General features: G+C 42.6%; 1 protein-coding gene across 6 annotated transcripts; it reads left to right on the top strand.

The window, feature by feature from the left end:
* Positions 1-52: 52 nt before the first annotated feature.
* Positions 53-21,002, top strand: RPRD1B (regulation of nuclear pre-mRNA domain containing 1B). Of its 6 annotated transcripts, none has more exons than XM_085241305.1 (8): positions 53-343; positions 1,564-1,693; positions 2,789-2,922; positions 7,695-7,810; positions 9,612-9,738; positions 10,555-10,730; positions 16,836-16,890; positions 18,500-18,643. In XM_085241305.1, the coding sequence occupies exons 1-7, from the start codon at positions 193-195 to the stop codon at positions 16,884-16,886; spliced, it is 885 nt and encodes a 294-aa protein (XP_085097431.1). In that variant the 5' UTR covers positions 53-192; the 3' UTR covers positions 16,887-16,890; positions 18,500-18,643. The 6 variants fall into 6 exon arrangements, with proteins under 6 accessions (XP_085097431.1, XP_085097432.1, XP_085097430.1 ...); XM_085241306.1 differs by lacking the exon at positions 18,500-18,643 and adding an exon at positions 17,404-18,446; XM_085241304.1 differs by lacking the exon at positions 16,836-16,890 and having other exon boundaries at positions 7,701-7,810; positions 18,500-21,002.
* The last annotated feature ends 3,686 nt before the right edge of the window (positions 21,003-24,688 follow it).

Raw genomic sequence — 24,688 nt, 5'->3', positions numbered from 1 at the left:
CCGCCCTCCCGCCCCGCTCGGCGGTCGCGGAGCCTCTTGTCCCTTCTGGCACCCCGTAGACGCTGCCCTTCGACCCCGCGCGGCGGGGTGAGAGGGCGGGCGGCCATCTTGTGGCACCGGGTTGCCGTCGGTGCGGCCGCGTCGCGCCCTCCCCCGGGCGGAGCAGGCCCGGCGCGGGGCCGGCCCGCCGCCATGTCCTCCTTCTCGGAGTCGGCGCTGGAGAAGAAGCTGTCGGAGCTGAGCAACTCCCAGCAGAGCGTGCAGACGCTGTCGCTGTGGCTCATCCACCACCGCAAGCACGCAGGGCCCATCGTCTCCGTCTGGCACCGGGAGCTCCGCAAAGGTGGGCGCGGAGCGGGCCCGTAGCCCTGCCCGGGGCCTCTCCTCGTCCCGCTCACCTTCACGTCCATCCCCACCGTGGGCCGCCTCCCGACTGCCTGGGCCGGGTCTGTGCGGCTGCGGCCTGAGGCGGTGCTCCCCGGCCCTGGAACTCACGGGGAGAGCAGAACGTGGGGATTTGGAAGGAGAGTGGAAGCTTTTGGTTTTGAGCCATAGAACGATTGGGTTGGAGGAGGCCTTACGGTCTATGTGTTTCCAACCTCCTGCTCTAGACAGAGATGCCGCCTGCTAAATCGTGGGTTTGGGTCTCTCTGTTGCTGGGTTGTACAGAGGCAGCCAGAGTTAAGCGAAGTAAAAGCAGAAATCTGTGAAACTCTTTGTTAGAGCTGTCCAGAAATGCTCTGTACTCGCTGTGCTTGGAGCTGGATTCAAGTTTGCCTTAGGAAGCACCACTGACTTCCCAGAAAACTTTGCAATGAGTTTATGGGGACACTGGTGGTGTTCCTGAGGGAGCTCTGAAAGCAGCTGCTGCCACCTCTGACATCCTGTGTGATGCTGGAGGAACCTCCGCAGGACCATTTTGTTGGTTCCCCTTCCATCCAGGATGGGCTTCCAGAGGTCTCGGTGGGGCACGCTGTGAGAACAACAGCTCTGTTTTCTCTCTATACTGCTGTGCTCAGGAGAGCAGCTTCTGCCTGTAGTGAAATAGGGTCTGGTGGTGTCACAGTGGGAAAAGCTATGGGATAAGTTATTTCAAAATAGTAGTGTCTAAAAAAAAATCTGACTTTCTGCAATTGTATTCTCCTGCAATTTCATTCAGTTCTGAATTAAAACCAAATTGTAGTTTGTTTTTTTTTTTCATGAAGCTAATGAACAAAAAAAGTCTTACTACATTACACATGGGGTAGAGCAGCTCTTTTTAAACTTTCCTAGAATTAAACAGTGTTTTCCTCAGAGATGAGGTATTATGCACAAAAAAGCTTAGACTTGTGTTTGTTTTGAGTTAGCTAGGGGAAACCAAAATAAAACACAGAATTGAAGAGATTAAGGACTGCTTGACTTGAAAGCCTCTGATTTGTCATGGTAAAATTGAAATCTTTTTAGATTTGTTTTTAGGCTAAAAACCTGTAAATCACTTTGAAAATAATGCTAATGATTTTGGGTCAAAGAATGTGAAATAAATGCCATTTCTTTTTTTCTTTTTTTCTTTTTTTCCCTTCCCAGCAAAATCAAGTAGGAAACTTACTTTCCTATACTTAGCAAATGATGTCATCCAGAACAGTAAGAGGAAAGGTCCTGAATTTACAAGGGAATTCGAATCTGTTCTTGTGGATGCTTTTTCTCATGTTGCCAGGTATGTTGTTGCATTATGTATTTCTTCAACTTTTCTCAATAGATTTGTGTTCTTGTAATGCTAAGTCTAATTAATTGACTTTTCTGAAGCATTGGGAATATTCCCACCTTGTTTTTAGTAGAGATTGGGTTCAGCCTGCTTTGCACCTAGGAACTGTTTTGTGGTCGTATTTCTCTGTGGGGGAATTTGTATAAAGTTGTGAGGCAACCGATTCACATCCAGACATCTGTGCTTTCTGTGCAGCTCCTGTATGCTTTATTTTAATTGTTACCAAAAGATCTTGAAGTTCTGTTCCATGAGTAGTAAAACTGAACAGTTGCATCTGTTTGCTGAAGCTGCTTAATGAAAATCTTTTCTTCATTGCTGGAAGTCTCTAAAACAGACCTGGTATCTCAGGTTGCAGTGCCCTCATTAATTCTTCTGGCTTGGGTGTAGTTTCTTTTGTTTTATTGGTTGTTTTAATGGTTATCTGATCATTGGTTTCCTTGCTAGATAAAGGAAGGATTTCATACATAAAAGGGAAGATGTGAGGCAGCTGCAGTTCTAGCAAGAATAAACTATTGCTTAGTGAAGATTTTCTCTAAATAGTGTAATAAGTCTTATTATCTCAGTTAAACAACTTTAATGTTCTGTGTATTTAGTGGTATATTGTTCTGGATGGCTGTCTAACTTTCAGTGTGCTAAATGAGTATGTTTAAGTGCCTAATGAGCCAAACAACCTGCTTTTTAATTGGGATGTTATTGACTGAAACAACTGTTTAAAGTTAACACTCTGAATTGTAAGCATGTCAACTTGAAGGTGTTTTGTGACTGTTCTTGGAAGTTCTGAGAGATGTTGGGTTCCTTCCTTGAAAGCTGTTCTTGCCCGTACATTGGGGTGGGAATGTGGGATGCTTTCAGGCAATCTTTGGTTCCAGCAAAAGGGGAAAATTGATCACAAATGTGTTTTACAGAGTTTGTCTTAGACAGTGAGAGAGAATCTCTCCGAATGTGTGAGTATTGCCATGGATGCAAGTGCTAGCTTGGAAGATGCTCTCTTAAAATACTCCATCTGTTTTTCAGCTGAACAATAATTATTTTCTGATCTTTGAGCAGAGAAGCAGATGAGGGCTGCAAAAAGCCCTTGGAACGATTGCTTAACATCTGGCAAGAAAGAAGCGTGTATGGCAGTGAGTTCATACAGCAGCTGAAACTTTCTATGGAAGACTCCAATAGTCCCCAAACTAAAGGTAAATGCATGTGCTTTCTGTGGAGTATTTTACTTTATTTTTTCAATACAGAGTGATGGTGAGAAGTTTAGCTCTGGGTTGCTGTAGTTGCGTTGCTTTCAGAGTTGCTCATGGAGATTCGTCAGAATTCTCTTGAGAGAATTGTGATTCTATAAAACTTGCTGTTCTGGTTTGCAGGTGTGTTGCCCTGTAGCTGTTAGTAAGCCTCCATGTAATTTCTGCCTCTGCACATGCAGGTGGAATGCACCAGGGCTGGTGTGAAAACAGGCAGGATGTAGGGAACTGTTGTGCTCACAGGAGTTTGACGTTGTCCTGCTCTAAATGTCTGTGCGTAGTTAGCTGGGTTATTATGGTGGTTCCTTTTGCATATTTACATTTTATTACGATTTGGCAAGGGCTCTTTTTAATAAATGGAAGCTGGCATATATTCCCAGAAGCTTGTGTCTTTTTTTTCTTATACCAGCTGGAGTCATTTGAGGAGAAAGTAATAATTTTCCGTAATTTCTTATCATTAGAAAGATGAGAAACTTAGTGTAAACTTCTTGTATTTACTGTATTTTCGTACTGCTTTGACAATACTGCCTGTTCTGTGGTGTCTGACAGTATTTACTGGGTTTACTGTAATGAGGAGCGAATGGCAATAGGGTGCCTGACCTGTGGAAAGCGAAGGTCATTAAAAATGACCAGTGTTCTGGTCAAGGGAATTTGTTCACTGCAGCTGAAGGTGGTGTCAGCATCTTTATGTAAGCTAAAGATTGATGCTTTGACCAAATTTCTCTTGCTTCCCATAGAGGTATGATGCTTTGTGAGACAGCTTCATTATTAATAAAGTACTCTTAGGCCATTCTTAGATGGTAAAAACAAGGAAGATACCAAGCTGGGGTTGGTAATTGTATGGAATGAACACGAGGGCGTGAGCAAAGTATGTGGAGACATCTAAAGCTGCAGTTTGGAGGGTTTTCAAGTGCTTCAGGCAAAATTACTGAATGGGTGCTTTAGCAGCTTACAACAAAAGCCTTCATATGTAGTGTGCGCTTTTTTTTTTGTTTTGTTTTGGAGCCCTGACCTTTTTTTGCAGCAGCTGACCTGACCCCAGGGCTTGTCTCCTCCATCAGGACCTCCCACGCAGGCCTCCGTTCTGGGGCTGGGAGGTGGGGAAATGAGTTCTGGAAGGGCTGAGACAGTTATGGTCTGGAAGTGGAACAGTTCATTCTGTGTTCTTGCGCCAGACTGGGCGCAAGGCCTAAGACAACTGTTTGTCAGGAAAGGATGGAACTTAACATTCCTGAGTTCTTTTCAAACTGATTAGCTCCAAACTGTTGATTTCTTAGGTCACCTAGATAAATGTTTCATTTTTTAGCTAAACAAAATGATACAGTGCATCCAAGAAACGCAGCTGTGACTTCCAGGTGAACTGGCAATGAACTGTTGTTCAGTATCCTTGGCTGTTAGATGGTATCAATCAGTGCTGCTACTGTTATCTCTAGAACTTAACAGCTTATAGGAAATGGAGCTCTTCTGGAGTGTGAGAGAGCTTTGTGGGTAAGAGTGAAAATACTGTTGTTCAGTTGGTGAGGACCTTAGTATTTGGCTGAAGACATAAATATGCAGTTTTTTATTTGAGAGAACAGCCCAGGCCTTTTCAGAAGTGTGAGTATTGCTGCTTTGTCAGTTCACTGTGGTGGACTTTCTCTTTTTTTTTTTTTTTTTTTTTCAAATCAATTTTCTTTCCTTAGTTGAAAAAACCCTTGGAGTTCTGAGATTTCTTTCCTTGTTTTGACTGTCATGTTTTCAAATGCAGCTTCATCCTGGTGAGGTCTCATTTCACATGGTTAGATGAGCTGGTGTTTGCCTGGTGTCTGGTAGCCAGTTATCTGTATTGCAGAAGGCTTTGATGTAGTTACTCTGTTCTCTTTTCAAATTGGTGAATGTAATCAAGATGGACGATGGCTCGTTGTGCAGGTGTAATGTGCCATGACAACGAGAGGTGGTGGTCCTCCACAGCCCTCCTGTCTGCCTGCTTTTGTGAGCATCTGGAGTAGATGTAGCTGAGAGATGGGTAGCGTCACCATCTTCAGATTGGTGCAAATTTAAGGCTCTTCAAAACTTTAACAGCATCAGAACATCTGGTCCTGTGACAAGGAATATGCTTTTGTTCAGCCTAAGGCGTGGCAACTGGTGTGTGCAGATAATTCTCCATGTTTTCTCATATTGCAGCATGATTGAGTTGCTAGGTGCTGCTTTCTGAACAGGATGGCTCTGCTCTGGTTGAAGAACACCAGTTGTGTTTGGAGTTGTGAAACTTGCCGAAATTAAGGAGACTCCTGGATCAGAGAGGAAAGACATCTTTAAGGTTTACTGGTGAATGTTCCAATGGTGCAGCCTGCTTCTTGTTACCTTAGTAGCAGTGCCTCAGATAGACATTTATTTGTTTTATACTGGGTTGAGATTAAAAAAAATCCAATCAAATGATTATTTTTAACAGAGCAAAGTTTTAAATTCCTAGTTATCCTGCTCAGTATCTTCCTATCCTATGTTCAACATAGGATCCACATCAGTTTCTCTTTGCTGTGCATATGATCCCGGAGTGAGATCAAAGAAGCGTCTTTACCTCTCAAACCGGTCTGCAGGTGATGAGAACAAAAAGGTGGGTGGCCTAGATGGGAAGATCTGCTGCTTTGCCAGCTTGTAGGAAAAGTCTTTCTTTGTCACTGAAGTATTTGACACTGTAAGCTTTCTCGAGCCACAAGAGATGATTTGAAGACTGAAAAGCCAGTTGGTGGAGGTGTACCTTTACAATTCTCTCTGGATTTTCCTGGCACTACAGCAGCAACAAGATCAACAGCAATCTGGAGATTCACTGCAGAGCTGTTATGACAGCAATTGTCAGTTATTTTGGAGGAAGAAGTGCTTTGCTCTTTCTAAGGCTTTTAGGAAGCAGTTCAATTTCTGAGCTGTGAAGAAGACCCCAAAGGAAGCAGGAAAACTGAAATCCACTTGAGTAATGGCTTCTGTCGTCTTAATGTTGGTGTCAACAGCAGGCTCTTGATTTTCCTGGAAGGATCTTTCCATTTTCCACAGGGATACCTTGGTTGTTTCAGAAGCTGCGTGCAATTCACTGCTGTTGTATTCTGATTGGTGTTAGATGCTCTTAGTGCTTTCTCTCTTCTCTTGTTGGATTTGACAGGCTTTTTCATATACGTAGATTGCAGTGGAGAGATTACTTCTGACTTCTGGTTTTTTTTGAAGGCTACCCAGGCAGGGTATGTTGTAGTTTATGCCTGGCATCCTGTTGTTTCAGGGGTCCCTTTCCACCATATGCTCTTGAGTTTTAAGTGTATTTTTTTCTGTTGTGATGAAATGGAGATGGTAATTCTATATTCTTCAGGGAGGTCTTTTACTGCCCATGTTTACCAGTGCTGAAGGAGAAAAAAAAAAAGTGCCACAGTCCACACTTGTCATGCTACTCCTGCCCAAAATGCTACTGCCAGGCAGCCCGCTTTGCTCCTTTCTCACCTGGCCTCAGTGCCCTTTGGCTGCCATGGCCCCATCATGGCATGGCTGCTTTTGGGGCACACCAGCTGGCTGCTGTTACTTAAGACCGTGGGTGTCCATGCACCTGTCTTCTGTAGAGTCTTTTCAGTCAAACTTGTTCAGACGGAATTCAGTGGAATGCCAGATCCTCTGTTAGTTGTTACCAAACATAAAACTGTGTCTTGTGGTAGAACAGTTGGCTGCACAGCAGGAGCTGTTTTCAGCAATTTGAATCCCCATTCTCATTCATGTTTTTGCTTCTGTGTGAGCTGTGGTCATTCATTCTTATATTGATTACCTTGTGTTTGTCTTCTGTTGGTTAATTACTTTATGCTAAGTGCATACAAGTGGTAAATGCTGAGGGCTCCGTTGGCCAGGTTTGATGCCAAGGATGTTCCCTGGACTCTGTCCTCTGCTTTTTTACAAATGAGCCTGACTTATAAATTGTGGTGGCAAGTCTGAGGAATGGTTTGTCTTCTGAAGGCTCTGTAATTGGATCAAAGGCTGTGTTAAGACTTCTGACTCATTTAATAAACTGTCTTCTCTTTCAAGGCAAGATATGCTATGCTAAGGTTCATTCACCCCACTGTCTTGCTTTATGAAATTATTTCTGAAGTGTTATAGGTTTCCTGCTGGGAGATTGGTTCACGCTCTGCCCATAGCTGCTGCTGCCATCGCATCACACTGCAGAGCTTGAGTTTGACAGAGCTGTCCTGGAGTCTGTTGTGATGGAAGAGTGAAAGGTTGAATAACCAGCAGTTACTCAATTGATTGTGGGACTACAGCGAGCGTATGCTTGGTGCAAAAAAGAACTTGAAATTCTTCTGTCCATATGTATCTTAGGATCCATGCTTCGTTTCTACTGGTAGAAAATCCTTACCAGCATAGGTAGTATTAACTGGGGGATCCTAGCAGTGTTGAAGACCTGCCATTTATAGGTAAATTAGGGCATTTAGTTGTCTTTCCTTCCGACATGGGTGGCTCAGAGATGTGCACTGTGTATACTGCAATAGGAAGACTGCAACCTTGTAGTTTGTGTGTGCGTGTGCAGAGAACTGTGTGGGTAAAATCAGCCTGTTCTTGCTATTTTGTATCTGATTATTTGGAATATGATGCAGGTGTATCTGTGGCCCTCCTTCTCTTTAGAGAGGCCTAAGACTCAGAGCACTTTGTTTTGAAGTAGAGATTGTGAACGTGGGCAGATCTGGTATCCAAATGAGCTGCTCATGTGTCTTTAGTTGCAGAAGAGAAGAAGTCGTCTCTGAAGCGGACTTTTCAGCAAATACAAGAGGAGGAAGATGATGATTACCCTGGGAGCTACTCACCCCAGGACCCCAGCGCTGGGCCACTGCTGGTAGGTGGGAAGGGGTGGGAGAAGTTCTGCAGGTCTCCTCGCTGTGGTCCCACCACAAGGTGGAGCTCCAACAAGTGAAATGCATTGGGTGGGGAAGTTCAGCTGGGGGTTGAGATGTCAACGTGAAATGGAACAGATTCTTTTTTCGTGTTTAAACACTGTGCCAATTCTAAATGATTTCAGGTAGTCCAAACTAAGATCTGAATATTGATACCAGTAAAGAATCACGAAGGACTGCTAGAAGAACAAACTATATTTTAAATCTTTCTGAAATCAACATGTAATCTCTTAAACCTAATGCTTTAACACTAATAGAACTAGGTTTTTGTTTTTTTCTTTTTAATTGGCAGGACATATCTCCAGTTTTTTTATGAAAAAGCTCAAACTTTGCTAGGTTTCATGGGAGTTGGTTAGGAAAATTGGGTGGCTTTTTTTTTTTGAGGCTGATATGTAAGGGGTGTGGAAACAATAGGAATGAAATAGAGGATTGTTCTGACCATTTAAGGCTACAAAATACACAATAGTTTAACATATGTTCATTTGAAAAGGATACAAAAAATTATGCTATCCATCTGGTAATGTGAACTTTGAAACATAAAAATAAATCACAGTTGTCAAAGAAATAAGTGAGGTGATTTTTTTGCTTTTTTTTTTTTAGCTCCAGAGGCCTTGCAACTTTTGGTTTCTCTTGATGATAAATATTCCTTGTTACTCTTGGATGTCGTTAGTAGTTTCCAAAAAAGTTTTAAGTGTTAAGCAATAAGCTTTTTTTTTTTCCCAGATAAAATGGTAAGACTTTCATAAGTACTTAGTTAAAAGTTGTCAGTGTTTTTTGTCAGTTTTCCAACTTACTATTGAAATGCTGCTTAAATATCAATGTTATTTCCAGGGCAAGCACAAAAAAAAAAGCAGTTACAAAAACTTGTATTAAGCAAAGAAATGAAATGCTTTTTCTTTCTACTTATGAAGTCTCCCTTCCTCCTTCCGCTCTCTGGAGCTATATAGGGTAGGTACATTGGGTCAGCAGAGCTATTCTCTGGGCTGTCCTCATCCACGTTATTTTTAAACTAGGATATCTTTTCAGTATATTCATTTAAGCTGATGTATTTTTCTCAGTGTGTTAAAACAGTTGAGAGGTGAAGCTGAGGGGATACAGTGGAGTGCAGTGTGAGTGCCTTGCACTTCCAAAGAGCTAGTTTTCCTAACTGAGGATAGCAGTGTCTTAGCAAAATCAGGGCGGTGTGGACTTTAACTTTGCTACATCTATTGGTTACCTCCCAGAAGCTTAGGAAATTTCAAAAAGTGTAACTATGGAATTATGAAGCCCTTTTGTTTACACTGATAGAAAGGGCTTTGTCTGTTCGCATGTCAGAATGAATTCCAGAGGTGCAACAGCAGCGTGCAAATGTGCTCCTGCCAGAGAAGGCATCAGAAAGATGTTCAGAAACAGCCCAAATCTGATGCCATGCAGAGGGCAGGTGGTTGTTCCTCAGACTGGCACGTGGCACTTTTAGGCTTCGGCTCAAACAATCACTTCTCTTAATTGGAATGAAAAGTTTTCCGCTCTGGAGTCTTGAAGATGATGATCCTACTCTAATTGGGCATAAACTACCTCAGTGCTGGAGTACTGTAAATTTAATGGATACTTCCTGTGTTAGGAAGCAACTGTTTAAAGATTACTTGCAAAAAATATTCTGGAAGTGGTTCCTTTTAAGTAGGTGATTTCAGATGGGAGAGGACATGTCCATAGGAAATGGCAGAGAAGTTACATTCGTTTGATGTGAGCTCACTTGTCTTGTAGACAGAGGATTTGATCAAAGCTCTGCAGGACCTGGAGAATGCAGCATCAGGAGATGCAACAGTGCGGCAAAAAATTGCCTCCCTGCCTCAGGAAGTTCAGGATGTTTCATTACTGGAGAAAATTACAGGTATGAAACTGGAAGATAAAAGAACCTTGGCCTAAAAAAACCCTTAAAATATATACATATAATGTTTGTTTGTGAATAATCACAATGCATGGGGGTGAATTTCTGCTTTTGTGTCCTTGTTTTGTCATTCTTGGCATTTTGACAGAATGTAAAGGAAATAAGGCTAGAGTTATCAAACGGATGATTGTTTTTGAGCAGCTTGAACATTACATACCTTTGAGTTTTATCAGAATTGTCCTGAGTAAACGTGTACACATCATAAGTCTTTCACTCTTTATTTATACTGAGTTTATGCAATTGGTTTTAAGAAGTAATTTGAAACTCATTTGACTTCTGTTCCTGGAAGTAGTTTAATTTATAACTCATTATGAATAGTAGCTTAATCATTTCTTTGAAAGATACTCTCGCTGTGTCCAGCTGTGAAGAGTGGTGATTCATGTGATTGCTTGAATTGTAATTTGGAATTTTTCATAGAAAAGTATTAAATGCACACCATCTAATTTGTTCAACTAAGTCTTAGCAGTACAGCCCGAAGGATCAGCTGAATTAACCTGGTTATAGGACTCCCTCCCATACTGTTAGCATCTCTGCAAGAACAAAATGTAGTCAATCCCATCAGTTGCTGAAAAACACTGTTCTTGGGTCCCTAGCCCTGCCCGCTTCCCTCATGTCCTCTGCAATCAGAATTGCTTTCATACAGAGCCAGAGGTATCTTTATGACTGACACATGGCTGCACACACAGTGAATGGCAGCCCTTCTATCAGCAATCAGTCATCTAGAGGACCAGGTTTAAAACCAAACGCTCCTGCTTGCAGACAAAGAGGCGGCCGAGCGCCTTTCCAAGACCGTGGACGAAGCATGCCTGTTGCTGGCTGAGTACAACGGGAGGCTGGCAGCAGAGCTGGAGGACCGGCGCCAGCTGGCACGCATGCTGATCGAGTACACGCAGAACCAGAAGGACGTATTGACGGAGAAAGAGAAGAAGCTAGAAGTGAGTACTGATGGACCCGGTGCTGGCGTGCTGAGTGTCTCACCGAATGCTCCCACTTGACTCCAGATGTATGTGTTTATCTAAAAGATGATGGCTGTAGGTGGTGTTTTCGTTTAGAGTAAAACAGGGAGGGGGATGGTATAAAAACTCAGGAGGAAACGAATTGAGTTTGATATTTTAACTTCATGTTGGCTTTGGAAGGCCCATCGCTTGATGGCTTTTAAAGAAATACAAGTACATTTAACAAACTTCTTCGGGTATGCTCAATTTTCTAAGTGCAGTCTCCATTCCCAAAAAGCCAAGCTCCCTCTGGCATAGCCAGCTGTATTTTTGGTTGGTTGGTAGCTTGCTTTTTTAATATTTTTTTTTTCTTATGACTGGGTGCTTCATCTGTCTTCTAACCTCTACCCGATAGAGATGCAGTTTAAGCAAAATCTTCTGGCATCCATCCTTTAACAGCTGTTTTTACCTACAGCTTCAACAGCAGAGTACAAATTGGGCTGACACCAAAAGCTGAAGACTTGCTTTCCCTGCCATAGTCTCTTGAGTAAGGAGGGCATGAAACTGAAAGTGGGACCACTCTGGCAGCACCTGAGCATTAGCCACGAGCCCGTGGCGAGTGCATGGGCTGCAGCAGGCAGCCATTTATCTGAAGTGCTCTTCCTCAGAGAAGTTTTTAGCAGTGCACCTTGGGACTAGTATGGAAGTTTAATTAATGATTTTGGTTGTATGTCACTCTGCCATCTGTTAAACTGCCCCTTGGCGGCACATTAAGGGCTTCCTCTACACTGTCGGCTGCTGATTATTATGAACAGCTGCTGCTGGGTGGGACATGAGTTGCTGTAGAGGACAAAGTCTTCTGGAAGGAGACTGTGCTGCAATTGCAAGTTCTGTTTACCGTCATGACAAACCTAATTTTCTGACAGCTAGGCAACATTCATTGTTCTGAGGTAAACTTCATTTCAAATGTATTCTTTGTCATGTGTGTTTATATTGGAGTTTCTGAATGTCTTGTGATTGTGAAAAGTGTTGCTCTGGCAAAGCAACGTGTTTCTAAATCAGCCAGGCAAGTGCAGCTAGTTGATTGTTAGCTCATTTAGCTTGAATTTCTTTAAATGTAACATCTGTCTTATGACTGAGACATCAACAAACACTTTCAAACACAAATATGAAAGATGCCATAACAACAAATTGTTTCTGGCACAGATTGGCTAAATGCTAGTGGAAATCTTGGGTCAGGTTTTTCCTTGCTGAAAGAACGAATCTTGTCCAGTAGAACATATATATATTAAAAAAACAAAAATTAAATATGATGCATTGCTGTTTAGTTTTTTTAAGGCAAATGGCAAACTGGCACAGCAATATTTTCAAAAAAAAATGGAGGAACTGTTCATACACTTGGGTCTGCTTGAGACAGCATTAAGGTCTCTGATGCACTGACTGAAACGTTAGTCCAACTGTGGTTTTTTGTTGTGGTTTGGTGTTGATGAGGACCATTATTTGAAAGCTAAGTCTGGCAGAGACACAGAGTAAATTAAATTGGAAATTGAAGGTTAAGCAGCTCAGTGAGTGAGCTACTTTGATAGGAATAATCCTGTGGGGTAGCAGAATGGCTTGTTTGTAGGCTGTTAAAAGTAAACATTTTTAATACATCAGAAACTCAAGAATGATTTAAATCACTGATTAGGATAGTCTTTGTCCTTCTGCCAAAATAAGGTGGTCTTGGTACTACAGAAGTCTAAAATTAGCTGTGGGAGATGCTGCTCGTTGATATTTATTTAACATGAAGGCACAACTTGTGCTCGCCTCAATTCTTAGCTGGGAATATTGCCTGATGAAAGCACCCCATTGTTCCTGAGTTGTGGACGGTTAATCAATAGTGGAAGTTGTTGATTACAGATGAGGCCATATCTGCTTATTGGGCTCGTTTGATGTTCTCACAGTTCCACTTGATAAGGCCTGGTTTTTTCTTTGTAGTGCTAATGAACGTTTTAGTGGAAATATCTGAAACTCTTGTGGCTGTTAGGAAGGACTGTAAGGAAAACAAAACGTTTTCTTAAACAAAGGCTGAAATGAGGAAAGGACTGAAAACAATCTGATTTTAAATCTCTTATTGAATGATTTGTGCTCTCGAGATACCTTTCCCAGAGTCCCTGGTACTACTGACTGTGAGTTTTGACTCCTGTGAAGTAAATTTGTTGACTCTCAAATGAGGTGGTGTTCTTAGGTAGAAGGGTCCTAATCCGGTCAAGGATATCAGTGGAGGAATGGGGCTTTCTGGTGTTACTGTGACCCAGTATTATTTTAAGATACATAAATATATGATTCAGGAATCACTGTGGATATTTGTCATGTTTTACTTGCAATATAATGTCTTTCACAGTGATTGTAATGAAAATAGATAATCCTTCTGTATTGAAAAGCAGCTTTTTGCTATCTGAAGAGCTACACTTTAATGACCCTATCAATATTATCCCTTGTGAAGCACAACAAATTCTCAAAACATACAAACTGGGTGTATTTATGCCTGAAGGGCTGTGTGATGCCAAAACCCCGGGATGCAGAGCTCTTGTCATCAGCTGCAGAAAAGCTGTTACCAAGGGGCAGTGTGCTGAGAAAGGCGGCCTTGGGCAATGAATTACCCTTGAGCACAGGTGAGGTCTGGCATGAGTAAGGATTGAAAAAACAGTGCTGAGAAATGCTGGTAATTGGAAGGGAGAAAGGCAGCACAGAGCCTGGAGATCTCAGCACATGGACAAACTGCTTTTAAGAGAGCAATTTCCAGAGTGCAGTTGAAAAATTGAAAGCCTAACAATTAGGGCTGCTTTATTTGGAGGGAAAAAAAAAAGATTGTGGTGATTTGATTCTAGCCTAAAAGCAGTTACAAGGACAGCAAGGAAGAATTTCTTTAATTCTGGCAGCACGCTGCAGAGAGAAAGCAGCTGGACCAACATACATTGATGTCAAACAGCCTGTTGCAAGGCATGTAATTTTAAGCACAAATATTCCTTTAGGTTAATTTACTGAATGCTGTGGTGGGTTCTGTCATTCAATAACTGAACACTGAATTTCACTTTAAACAGTGCTTTCCCTCAGCCAGGAATCACAGGCCTGATACTGCAGTTACTGCTTGACCTCACTCACTGTGCAGTTTTCAGATCTGTTGAGCCTCTGGTGCATTTTTCCCCCTGAAATCTCTGGTCTTTTGCTTTAGTATATCTGACTTACCTATGGCATATCAAAACAGAGACTGAGGGCTCTTAGTCACCTTCTAAATTCTCATTAATGCTTAACTAGATGCTTTGCAGAAGTTACGGTTGATGTGATGGCACATAACATGTTGCTGCTTGACCTAGAGAAAATGTTAAGCTCCAGTGAAGTCTGTACTGTGTAGCTCACCCAGGTGCTCCAGGCTGTGCGGCTCTCCTTGGAAGGATTTCCTGTCACATCAGTGCCAGCCAGCCTGGTAACGTTCTAGCAAGGTTTATTCTGAATGAAACGCTTCCATCAGGTTTATTCAGCGGTGTTTAATTCTGATTTCATGTTTATTTCAGGGACTAAACATCCAATTCACTTGGACGGTGTGGATGTAGAATTCTGCGTACTGAGAAGGAATACTGATTAGCAAAGGCATTCATGTGGCACAGTGCCAGTTTTTTTTCTGTCTCAAAGTCCTGCTTACAGCAAAGATCTCATTATTTTGCCTAAAAAAGGCAAATAGCATCCAGATACTGTTAATCTTAATGAAAACCTACTCTGCAGCAAGGCAATTAGCTAGATGCATGGAGTCCAAACTAAGATCTCAGCAAGCAGTGATTTCTTGTAAGTGCACTTCATTTCTTGTGGATTGTTATGGAGTAGATGGACCTTATGCAAGAATCCACAGTATGCAGTTTTGAAGCTTGTCATGTAAGGTAGCTGAATGAAAAACATGTTTCTCTATAAAAGTTGCTTCCAGTTCTGTAATGCAGAACATGACCACCACTTGGTCTGTGGGGAGAAAGGAAAACCACTGAGCCTGGAAGGAGGTTACGTGTCTCTGATACACGTGTTCCTGAGCAGAGCTGAGGGGTGCTCCTGAGTATGGCAGATGATAAATCCAAATAAATATGCCCTGTGCTTCCTGTGAAGGTAAGAGGATCCAGGGCTGTGTCTCGCTGGTAGCATCTCTTCCACGTTGCAGCGGGCCTTCAGACCTTTAAGGCAGTGGTGGCTGCAGCTGAGCCTCTTGGAGGCTCTCCCTCCTGTGCCTCCTGCAGCTCCCATTGCCTGCGCTGGTGCTCAGCCTCCGTGGTCCCTCACTGCACTGTGGGCTGTTGGCTCGCCTCGGTACCAGAGCAGATGGGAAGTGTGAAGCACACACGAGGCAGTTCTCAGTGTTGTGTATCTGATCTGCCCAGTGAGAGTCCATCTCTTCTAGGAAATCTTAATTCCTGGATTACTCCCATAGAACATTGTTTCCATTCCTGAACAGCGTCCATTCTGAGCCAGTGTTGAATGTATTTGAGGCTGGTACTGCATCTTCCCTGTGGGTCTTCTTGTATTCTTGGCTTTTTTTTCCTTTATTTTTTTTTAAACAGGTAGGATTTAGGCCTTACTGCTTTAACCAGAACTTTTGTGTAGGCTAGTTAACACCTTCATTAGCCTACTAATAAGGTAAGGCAAGATTACTGAGAATCAGATAACAAGCAAGGGCATATCAAAGGTTCTTGCTCTCATAAATAGTTACTTAAAAAGAAGTCAGACTCAAACTGTACCTATTTAAAAAAAAAAAAAAAAAGATAATGACACAAAATGTCTTCAGCTTGAAAGTAGAGTATTGCCATCTAGATTGTCCACCAGGACTGTCCTGTTCCTCCTGCCCTGCTACTTCCAGGGCATGAAGACTCCACCTCTTCAGTGGAGGTAGACTTGGGCTTATCTGCTTTTAGAGTATTCTTGTACAGGATCTAGGCAATTCAGGCAGCACTGGAGATCTCTTCTTGGCTTATTCTTAGAATTTGTGCTTTCTACACCATTTATTAAACTTGAAATAGCTCCTCTGCTATTCTTGATTTTTTTTTTTTATTTTTTTTTTTCCCCTATCTTTAATAAGAGTTGCTACAGGGGGGAAAAATCTGCTGGTATTCACTCTTGATAGTTTGTCATTCTTGAGGAAGTGCTGCCTTGGCTTGGTATCCATCACTCCCTTCTGAATTGCAATTCTATTATTATTGATCTTTTATTTATTTATTTTTAATTCTTCTGCCCTATCACCTCCCCGCTCCTCCCTCCCTCCCCCAAAAAACCACTCTAAATCCAGCCTCCTCTACATTCTGTAAGTATTTGGAAGACAAGAATTCTTGCTGTCTCTTCCGTATGTGCAGGAGATGGGATTCTGCTGTGACCCCATCTCACCTGAATTGTGAAGTCCCAGTCTTGAGCAGAATACAGCGGTTTTCAGTCTTTCTTTTCCCAGCGTTGGCTTCTGTGTTCTCTTGGAGAAATGTGTGAGATGTAGGAATTCACTGCTTTGGTGGCTTTCATCTTTATCTGTTTTTCTTCTGTGTTCATGTTTAAAAATCTGTTGTTTTTTTTTCTGGTGTTTTTTTTTGTTTTTTTTTTTTGTCTTCGTAATTCTGTTTTCTTGCCTTGTTTCCCTGCTGAAATATTTCCTGGAGTGGCAGGACTGGGGATGTTGGGTGCATTCTTATTTCACTCCTGAGTTGTCTTCCGTGAAACGAAACCAAACCAAAACCTAGCAGCCCGAAGTGAATGAGCACACCTTTTCTTGAGTGGCTTTTTTTTTTTTGCTGTTGTTGCTGTTCCCCTCTGGACTTGTGAACAGTACACTTCATAGATCTGTTGGAGCTCTGAATTTAATTACTTCAGTGTATTAACCCGTGCATGCTACCAGAATTGTTACATTAACTCCCTGAGCCTTGTAAAAGAACGTAAGGTGTTCGAGGACCCTCTAGTTTGGGGCTGGCTGGAAATTTATGGAATGTATTTATAATAGGTGTTTCAAGTGTATTCTGAGCTGTTATAAACGGTTCTGCTGCTCTCACTATTCTAATTCAAAGGAATGAAAGAGAGAATGTAAACTCATTGCTTGTAACCCTGCAGGAACTGCTCGCTTTGATATTTGGAGAAGGTGAAGAGAATTTCCATCATTGAGAAGGTTAGAAAGATTGGATTAAAGTTGTAAACCCTTCAGAAACATATTTTGATTTAATGTGCACTAGTTCCATTTGATCTTCAAAGACAAACTTCTGTTCTCTGGCAAATTGTTCTCTTTGCCAAGTAATTAAGAAATGTGTATTAATTATACGACGGGCTTTATGGGAGCCTATTGCACACAGTTCTTCCAATTTCATTTTGGAGATGCTTCCCCCCACTGACACACATAATTAGGTAAAATTTAGTGCGTTTCAGAAGAAATTATGTAATGCTGTTTTTTATTTAAACAGCTGGTTTTTGTGATTCTAAATATTTACGTAACAGTCACAGAACTCTGAAAATAATACAAATATAAACCTTTAATCGAGATTTCTGTGTTAGATAGCTTGAGTGTGTGTTGGTCTGCTCTTAAACATACCGAGGTAAGGTCTTTCAGCATCAGGGTCCAAGCTCTTCTTCTGTCTTATCATAATGAAATACTGATTGCTGTTACCTGCTTTGGTTTGGATTGCAGAGACATCTGAGGATGGTAAATATTGCATAGAATCACAGAACATCCCGGGTTGGAAGGGACCTGAGTGGATTGGAGTCCCATCACCACATGGCTCCACTCAGAGCACCCACCCTGTGTCTGAGAGCAGCACCCCAGGAACAGCTGGTGGTTGCCTATCTCTTATCTGACAAGATCTCTCCAAGGCCCTTTCACTCCCACAGGAGTCAACAACTCCTAATTTAGTACCATCTGCAAACTTGCTTAGTCTGCATTAGTCCTGTGGCTGGATTGTTTATGAAAACATTGAGGAGGACTATCCATAAAATGGAATTTTCACACTCAATCCAAAACTCATTTGTGGGAAAACTACTTGCAAGCTGCTGCTTCGGGGAAATGTAACTTACTGCTCTTCTCCTTTTGCTGCAACTAAATTCTAAAAATGTTGGCAACTACCTTTTTGCTTGATTTCAATCCAGTGTGAAGAAACTTTTGTCTGGTTTATATTTGGTGATCACTTGTGTTCTGTGCTCACATGTCAGTCTAATGTTACAGCTGCTGGGGTTGCTAACATGTGTTGTCTGTCTCATAACAAGGAGACCCTCTTTCACAACCAAACACTCAAAATTCATCAAGTTGGGGTAGGAGGAAGAACACTTCAGCAGACAAGTAATACCCGTGGTGTTCCTCAGCCTGCTGCCTTTGTCAGTGGGATGTGCCTGAAGAATGCTGTGTCAGGTTCCTCCTTGGCTCTGCACAAATCCAGTTGTCTGGAGAAGAATATAGGAATAGAGCAACTATATAGTGACAGCTCCGACAAATATTCTGCCAGATCTCAGTGGCTGTGGGGACATTTACATAACTTCTGCCCAGGTATCATGGCAGGGTCAGCGGCTCTGAGATGCTGAAGCCTGTGGACTTCCTGTTGGTGCAGGTTGTGAGTCTGGGTGCAGATGGCAGCTCTGCAGTCGTGCAGTAGCTGTGCAGAGAACCAATCCCTTGCCACCTTTTCTCAGAATCCTCACTTAAAAATAAAAATAAAGAAAAAAATCCTGGCTTAACTAAAAGCGCTGTGTGTTAACCTGTGTTTGATGTTTGGTCTCTTGTCTCTTTCCCTCAGGAGTATAAGCAGAAGCTCGCTCGGGTAACCCAGGTCCGCAAGGAGCTGAAATCTCACATCCAGAGCCTTCCAGATCTGTCACTGCTGCCCAACGTCACAGGAGGTCTGGCACCTCTGCCGTCTGCTGGTGACCTGTTTTCAACAGACTAGAACAAATGGTGTCCCCTAGTTTCCATTATTACCAGCAAAAGTAAGAAGACTGTTGACTGGAAATCCAGTCTTCCCAGATGTACAGTAGGAAAGAACTTTCAGACCCTGCTTTCAACCTCTTGGCTGCTCATGCTCACCCTCTTTCTGTGTACACTGGCTCACAAGGAGGGCAGGGTAAAGAGTGAGTTTTTGTGAGCTCTTAGGGGAGTGGGGATAGTCCGTATAAGCAATCTTCTCTCATAATTTTTCCTTACTTTTTAGTTTGTTTGCTCTTAGCACTTGTTACCCCACAAAAGTCATGAGAATCGTGTACATATATATCTGGAAAGTGTTCAAAGAAAGGCTGACTGTATAACATTTTCCTCTGTAAAACTATTGTGTTATTTCAGAACGTCTTGCCTGTTTTTGCTGGGTCTCTGAAGCTCGTATCTGGAAGCAGTAGTGGCTAGTGGGCTTTGTAGGGGTGCGTGCATGTGTGTCTGCAGGTACTGTATCATGTCAGTGAAGGACAAAGGCACCTACTGAACAATGGCACAAATACTTTAAATCTACAGTTCCTCATGCTGTTGTAGGCCTCACATAAAAAATAGTTCCTATTTGGCATGAACATAAATTGAAACTCACCACAGGCAATAAAAATAAACAGCTTTTCTTTGTGAATTAGAGAGCTTCATAATTTAAGCTCTGCTGAGCCATGCAGAACTGGATATTACCTAAACGAGAGTGGAAGTAAATTTAGTTCTAGCTGCCTTAGATTTATACTATATTTTTCCTCTTCATTATACAAAATAAACGATCACAGAAGCTTTGCTTTAACTGAGAGGCTGGAATGGTGGATTGTAACTGGTCATATCCCATTGCAGATCTGCTCTGAAGGTTGTCATGCTGAAAGCATTCTATGAATTCTCCCTGTAGCTTTAGTCAAGTTATTTGATGAACAGAAGTTAAATGTGATATAAACATTTTTTTAATCTAGAAAGTAGACCCATATACACATCCAGTATGCACATGTGCTATATCTATGCATGTAGGTATTAGAAGGATGTACTTGATTTTGTATCACAGATTGTGAGTTGATTTTATTATTTGGGGGAAAAATTAGAATACTCTTTAATTTGCTAGCTAATATTTTAGCTGCCGTGGATGTCGTTAGATTTCAGTTTGTGTGTCAGGTCTATCAAGCTGGACTCTCATCACTGAAAACCATTCCTATTTGGGAAAAAAGTCTGTTTAATAGCTCTCCCTATAGAACACCTGAATTTTCTGGAAACACTTGGTCTGACAGCGCAGGCTCTGTCACAGAGAGGCTGAAATAAGTTACCTTGATGTGCTGCGTTTGTGCCTCGCCACAGTCTTAAGCTGCAGTTAGCAAAGACATGAGAAGATACCTATAGAAATGCAAATCTCGGTCTGCATTCTCATTAATTTATTTTGTGGAGTATTCACTAGCTTATTTGCATTCAGTTAAATAACACAACGTTTTTGGTCCTTTAGTTGCTGAAAAGCTCATGTGCTTTTCTTACTGACGCTTCACTTTTTTGTGTGTTTTTTTTTTGTTTTTTTTGTAGAAAGGAAACTTTTTGCACCCATATTGCCCAGCCAAGAAATGTGCTTTCTTTTTCACTTACAGGAAATTTTACAGTGGCAGAGAATTATTTTTTCCATGAATTGGTTTGATCTTGCAACCATTTGTGGACCAAATGACACTTACATAAAGCACCCAATTCTTTCTGCTTTTGCCAAAAATTAAAAAGGAAAAAAATAAAATCAAGGGAAACAAAACGATCCACCAAAGCTCTGAATCCCAAACCAGAAGATGAATTCCTATCCTGCCTCAGCTCACGGAGTTACCCTGAGGTTGCTTTAACCAGTAATTGCTCTGACCATGGATTGAACGTGTATCCATTGTAATGGAAAACAAACGATCAAAATTGTCATAAAAAAAAAAAACGATAGAGATGTGTTGCCATCTCATGCTGTTGTTTTGGGCAGATCTCGTGTGAGAAAGTGGTATGTCTGTCTTTTTTTTTTTTATTATTATTGAAATGTTTTGAGTTTTTTTTTTTCCAAGCGTGCGTGTGTTTTATTTTGCTTAATTTAAATGAAGTCTCATGGGTTTTACTTTCGTTTTACTTTTTGGGCAAAAGGCATCTGGTGAACTGAGTAACATTCTCTCAAGGTTAAACAGATTTCCCCAAGGTGTGTCTCTTTTTTTTTTTTTTTTTAAATGCTAAAATCTGTATATTAATTGTTTTAGGAATTAATTTAGACATATAGGCTGCCATTTGTGACAGCAGTATATTCTGAAATGTCTCATAGATCTATATTTTTGAATAAAGAGGGTGTCGTTGAATAGTGGTGGTTTTACTTACTTTATTCACAGTGCAGGTGCTGCTCGGACACGCTGTGGGTTTTGCTTTGGTGTTTTTACCCTCTGTATTTAAAGGGCAGAGGCTGCTGAACGGTCCCTATGGCTGAGTTGGAAGATGTGACACTATTTTGACCAGTCAAGCTGTAATCTGTGTTTTCTAACAGTACGAATGCCGACTGTTCTTAGTGCACTGCTGCAACAAAAGTAAAATGCATTCCTCAGAACTAACCCCTGATGTGATGAGCACAAGGTATTGAATACTGGCTTCCTAACTCCTTGTACTTTAATGCAGGTTATATGGAGGACAAGTAAATAATTAGGTTTGGAAGCAAACAAACAGAAACCAAACCCAGAAGCTGGGAAACTGACTTTCCTGTACAAGCATCGAGAGCTGCTGCTGTTCCTGCAGGGTTTTGATGCTGTGAAATCAAAGCCTTTCTGCTTTAGAGGAGGTGGATCTTCACATCATCTTATTGTGTGTTAATTCTCTTAGAGGTTTTGGGGGGGAGCTTATGGCTTCTTCACTCCAATTAGCTGCTATTCAATAGTCTCTTTGGGCAAACTTGATAATTGTTTCATGTGCCTTGGAGAGTGTCGGCAAAGCTGCTTACAATTTTAGCAATTTACAAATCTTTCATTAAGGAGGCTATATTTAGTCTGCTTTTGTAATCGACTTGCAGGAAGTTTGATCTGCAGCTTTCTGTGAGGAGAAGGGAGTCTGAAATGATTCCTTCCAGTGGAAAGGAAAGCAGCCTTTGTATGGCGTTTGTAGGAACTAGAGAGGTTTCGGTGACCTGAAATGGGCTGAGTACTGCATGTCCTTTCTTGCCTTTGAGATTTTTCTATTTTTATTTTTATTTCTTGCAGAGCTGAAACAAATTTGTCCAAACCTATCTGCCTATTTTGCAGCTTCCTATGCAGTTAACTACTTCAGTGCATTGGGGTGTATTCCCTTCAGTCTTCCTGCTCACCAGGTATTTGTGTAACAAACTGATGTTGGCTTACACGTATGTAGGGAGTGAGAACTGGATTCTGGTAAACTAATGCTAAGGTCTGTAAGATGACAGGTTATAATTAGGGTGTTGAAGCAAGGCTGGTGTAGCTGAGCCCCACAAAACAGTCTTTGTGTGGAAACCAACTGGGGAAAGAGCATAAAGAGGCTGCTCAGCTCTGGGTTGTCTGCAATACAGCTGGAGCAGCACCTTAGCTTTTGGGCTATGAGGGATAACGTGAAATAGAGGTGGGGAAAAAAGTGATTGTCAGAAGAAATAGGAGCTGTATCTTAATGGCGAGTCTTGACCCTTGTGGGTAAAAGGGTGGTGATTAATCTTGCTATGAATGGTATGGGGGTAATTCACCAGTGTGTGTGTAGTGCCAGAAGGAAGGTGGGTGCTGCTGCCAAGTGTCTGCAGTGGGAAAATGAAGACAACAGGCTGTTCTTAGGAAATTTAAGGCTAAGCAAATGCCCTAAATACTTTTCAAGTTTGGTATGTATCAACAGGTTTTATACCTTGGGCAACTCGTTTTATAGGTCAGAGCCTGTCCAGGGCTGTAGCTTCAGAAAAAGTCAGGTCAGAGGTGGCTTCACATTCAGGGCTCTGCAAAACAAAGCAAACCAACAAAATACAAACATTGTGAAAAAATATATAGATTTGAGTCATCACATAGATGCTGTGGTGGTCTCTTGAGAGGAGGGGTGAGGTTGGGACAAGTGTTTTCCTGTAATTTTGCTTGCTGTTAGGGAAGTGCCAGAGGTGTCAGCTGCATCTTTCCTATCTGAACTATGCTATCATTTGCAAGTTTGGAATTCACCAGATTTCCTGAGGCTAGTCGTGTTCTGGAGATTTTTGGATAAGCAAGTAAGGAAAATGAGCTATGCCCAGAAGGACAGGGAAACTAGAAGGCCTGGAGGTTCAGTTTTACTGCAATGTGAAGGTAAAGGAATTTGCATTAGCACTGAATGCATTACCTTTGTATTGCCTTAGAAAGTAAATTCTTGTCTGAGTAGCTAAGTGAAATGTAGTCATTTCTTTACAGAGAAGAAGGACAAAAATGTTCCTCTTAAAATATGGCAAATAAAGAGACTCAAATTCCAAGCTCTGTTTTCCAGGAAATACCAGCGGTCAGACAGCAGTCAGATAGGTGGTGGGAGGGCTGGGCTGGGGAGGCTTGGTCTGAGTGGCCCTGGAGATGGAGTGCAGCAGTGTGAGCTCTGCACACCTGTGGGCTGGGCTCTGTGGATGAGTGGGTCCTGATGGGGATGGGCTCCGGGCCTCCTGCAGGGGAGGGCAGTGCAGGACTGGCCTCACTCGATGCTCTGGGGGTTCTGTCACTGGTACCCTCTGTTCTTGCTGCAGGACAGTGCAGCTTCTGCTGCATGTGTTGGTGCTGCTGTTCCAGGGAGGTGGTGGGATGTCTGCTATGACTGCACAGCGAGTGACAGCCATCTACCCCCTGCAGCAGTCACAAATGGGTTGTAAGATGCTTTGTGTGCTGTCCAGAAACTGAGGGTGAAGGGTGTGCTAGTCTAGGACCCCTATGTTTTATTGTTCCTTGAGTCTGGATTGTTTTTCTCTTGCCTGCACCATGGGTGAATGTGAAAATCCATCCATGCTCATCAGAAACGGCTTTGTTGAGACCTGACGGTCCCCCAGAACTATCAGCAGCACTCTGATTTATGGGAGGTTTTTCCTTGTCTTGGTCCATCAATAAAGCCAAGCTAAAGGTCTCCAGGACTGAAATGAGCTTACAGCCGATTCTTGGCCAGTCAGCATCTCAGCGAGCTGTGGTGTATTAATAACCACTCCTCCACGTGTGAGTGGTCTCACTTTGCTTTGGCACTTGGGCTAATGCTGCATTAAGAATTCCCCTGGGCAGTGGGTGATGTCTGTGTTTAACCATCTACAACTCAATGCTTGCAGAGCAGCAGCGCCCAGCAGGGAGGGCTGTGGCCGTGCCCATGGTGCAGTGCTGTACTCAGAGACTGCTGGGCAGCTGTGTGCAGGGCTCTGGGGCAGCTGGGAAATGCGTAGGGCAAAGCCCACAGCATGGATTTGTCTGGCACTGTGCAGGGGGCTGCAGGGTGGGTGGGGATAATGCAGAAGAAAGCGGCCCTGGGAAGAGCAGAACCCCGGAGCCGGACCATAACTGCAGCATTTGGTGTCTGCCATGTGAGCTTTGTTCCTTGTCAAAGCAGCCCTGCTCCGCTGTGCTTCGGATGGATGGGAGTGACCTTCAGAAAGAGCTGTGCTAATGTTTATTTTATCAGGACCCAGCTTCGAACCAGAGGAACAGCCGGTTATTTTTAAACCAGGCATTGAGCAGCTTGAAGCCTGGCTCAGCAGAGCTGTGTGTAACAAATGCTCTTTAAAGTATGGCTGTGCATCATCTCTGGCTCTGAGCAATGCTCCTGCCAAGGGAGAGCAGCGCAGGGCTCGTGCCTGTTAACCCTCTGGGGCACTTTCGGGGCCGTGCTTTGGAGCGGCCATCCCTGAGGTTCTGTGGTGCCGGTGCTTGGGGCTGGCTGGCTGCAGGGGGAGGGCACAGACCCCATCCCATTGCCCCCCCGAAGCTGTGGTTCTTCCCAGGCTGTAGGGTGGGCACTCTTCATCTCTGTCCCATGGACCCGGTGCTGCCCCTTGGATTCAGTGCATGGAAGGTGAGAAGCC

The sequence above is a fragment of the Meleagris gallopavo genome, chromosome 22 (assembly GCF_905368555.1).
Source record: "Meleagris gallopavo chromosome 22, MGAL_WU_HG_1.1, whole genome shotgun sequence".
NCBI lineage: Eukaryota > Metazoa > Chordata > Aves > Galliformes > Phasianidae > Meleagris > Meleagris gallopavo.
Note: the sequence above shows the minus strand (reverse complement) of the source record. Positions and strands in the feature narration are given on the sequence as shown.

What these genes read in the sequence shown, in the direction of transcription:
- RPRD1B (XM_085241303.1), top strand. Translation starts at nt 193, where the DNA reads ATGTCCTCCTTCTCGGAGTCGGCGCTGGAGAAGAAGCTGTCGGAGCTG. An exon ending in CAATAGTCCCCAAACTAAAG is followed by an intron (nt 2,923 to 7,694) that starts GTAAATGCATGT and finishes ATGTGTCTTTAG; the next exon opens with TTGCAGAAGAGAAGAAGTCG. An exon ending in ATTACTGGAGAAAATTACAG is followed by an intron (nt 9,739 to 10,554) that starts GTATGAAACTGG and finishes TCCTGCTTGCAG; the next exon opens with ACAAAGAGGCGGCCGAGCGC.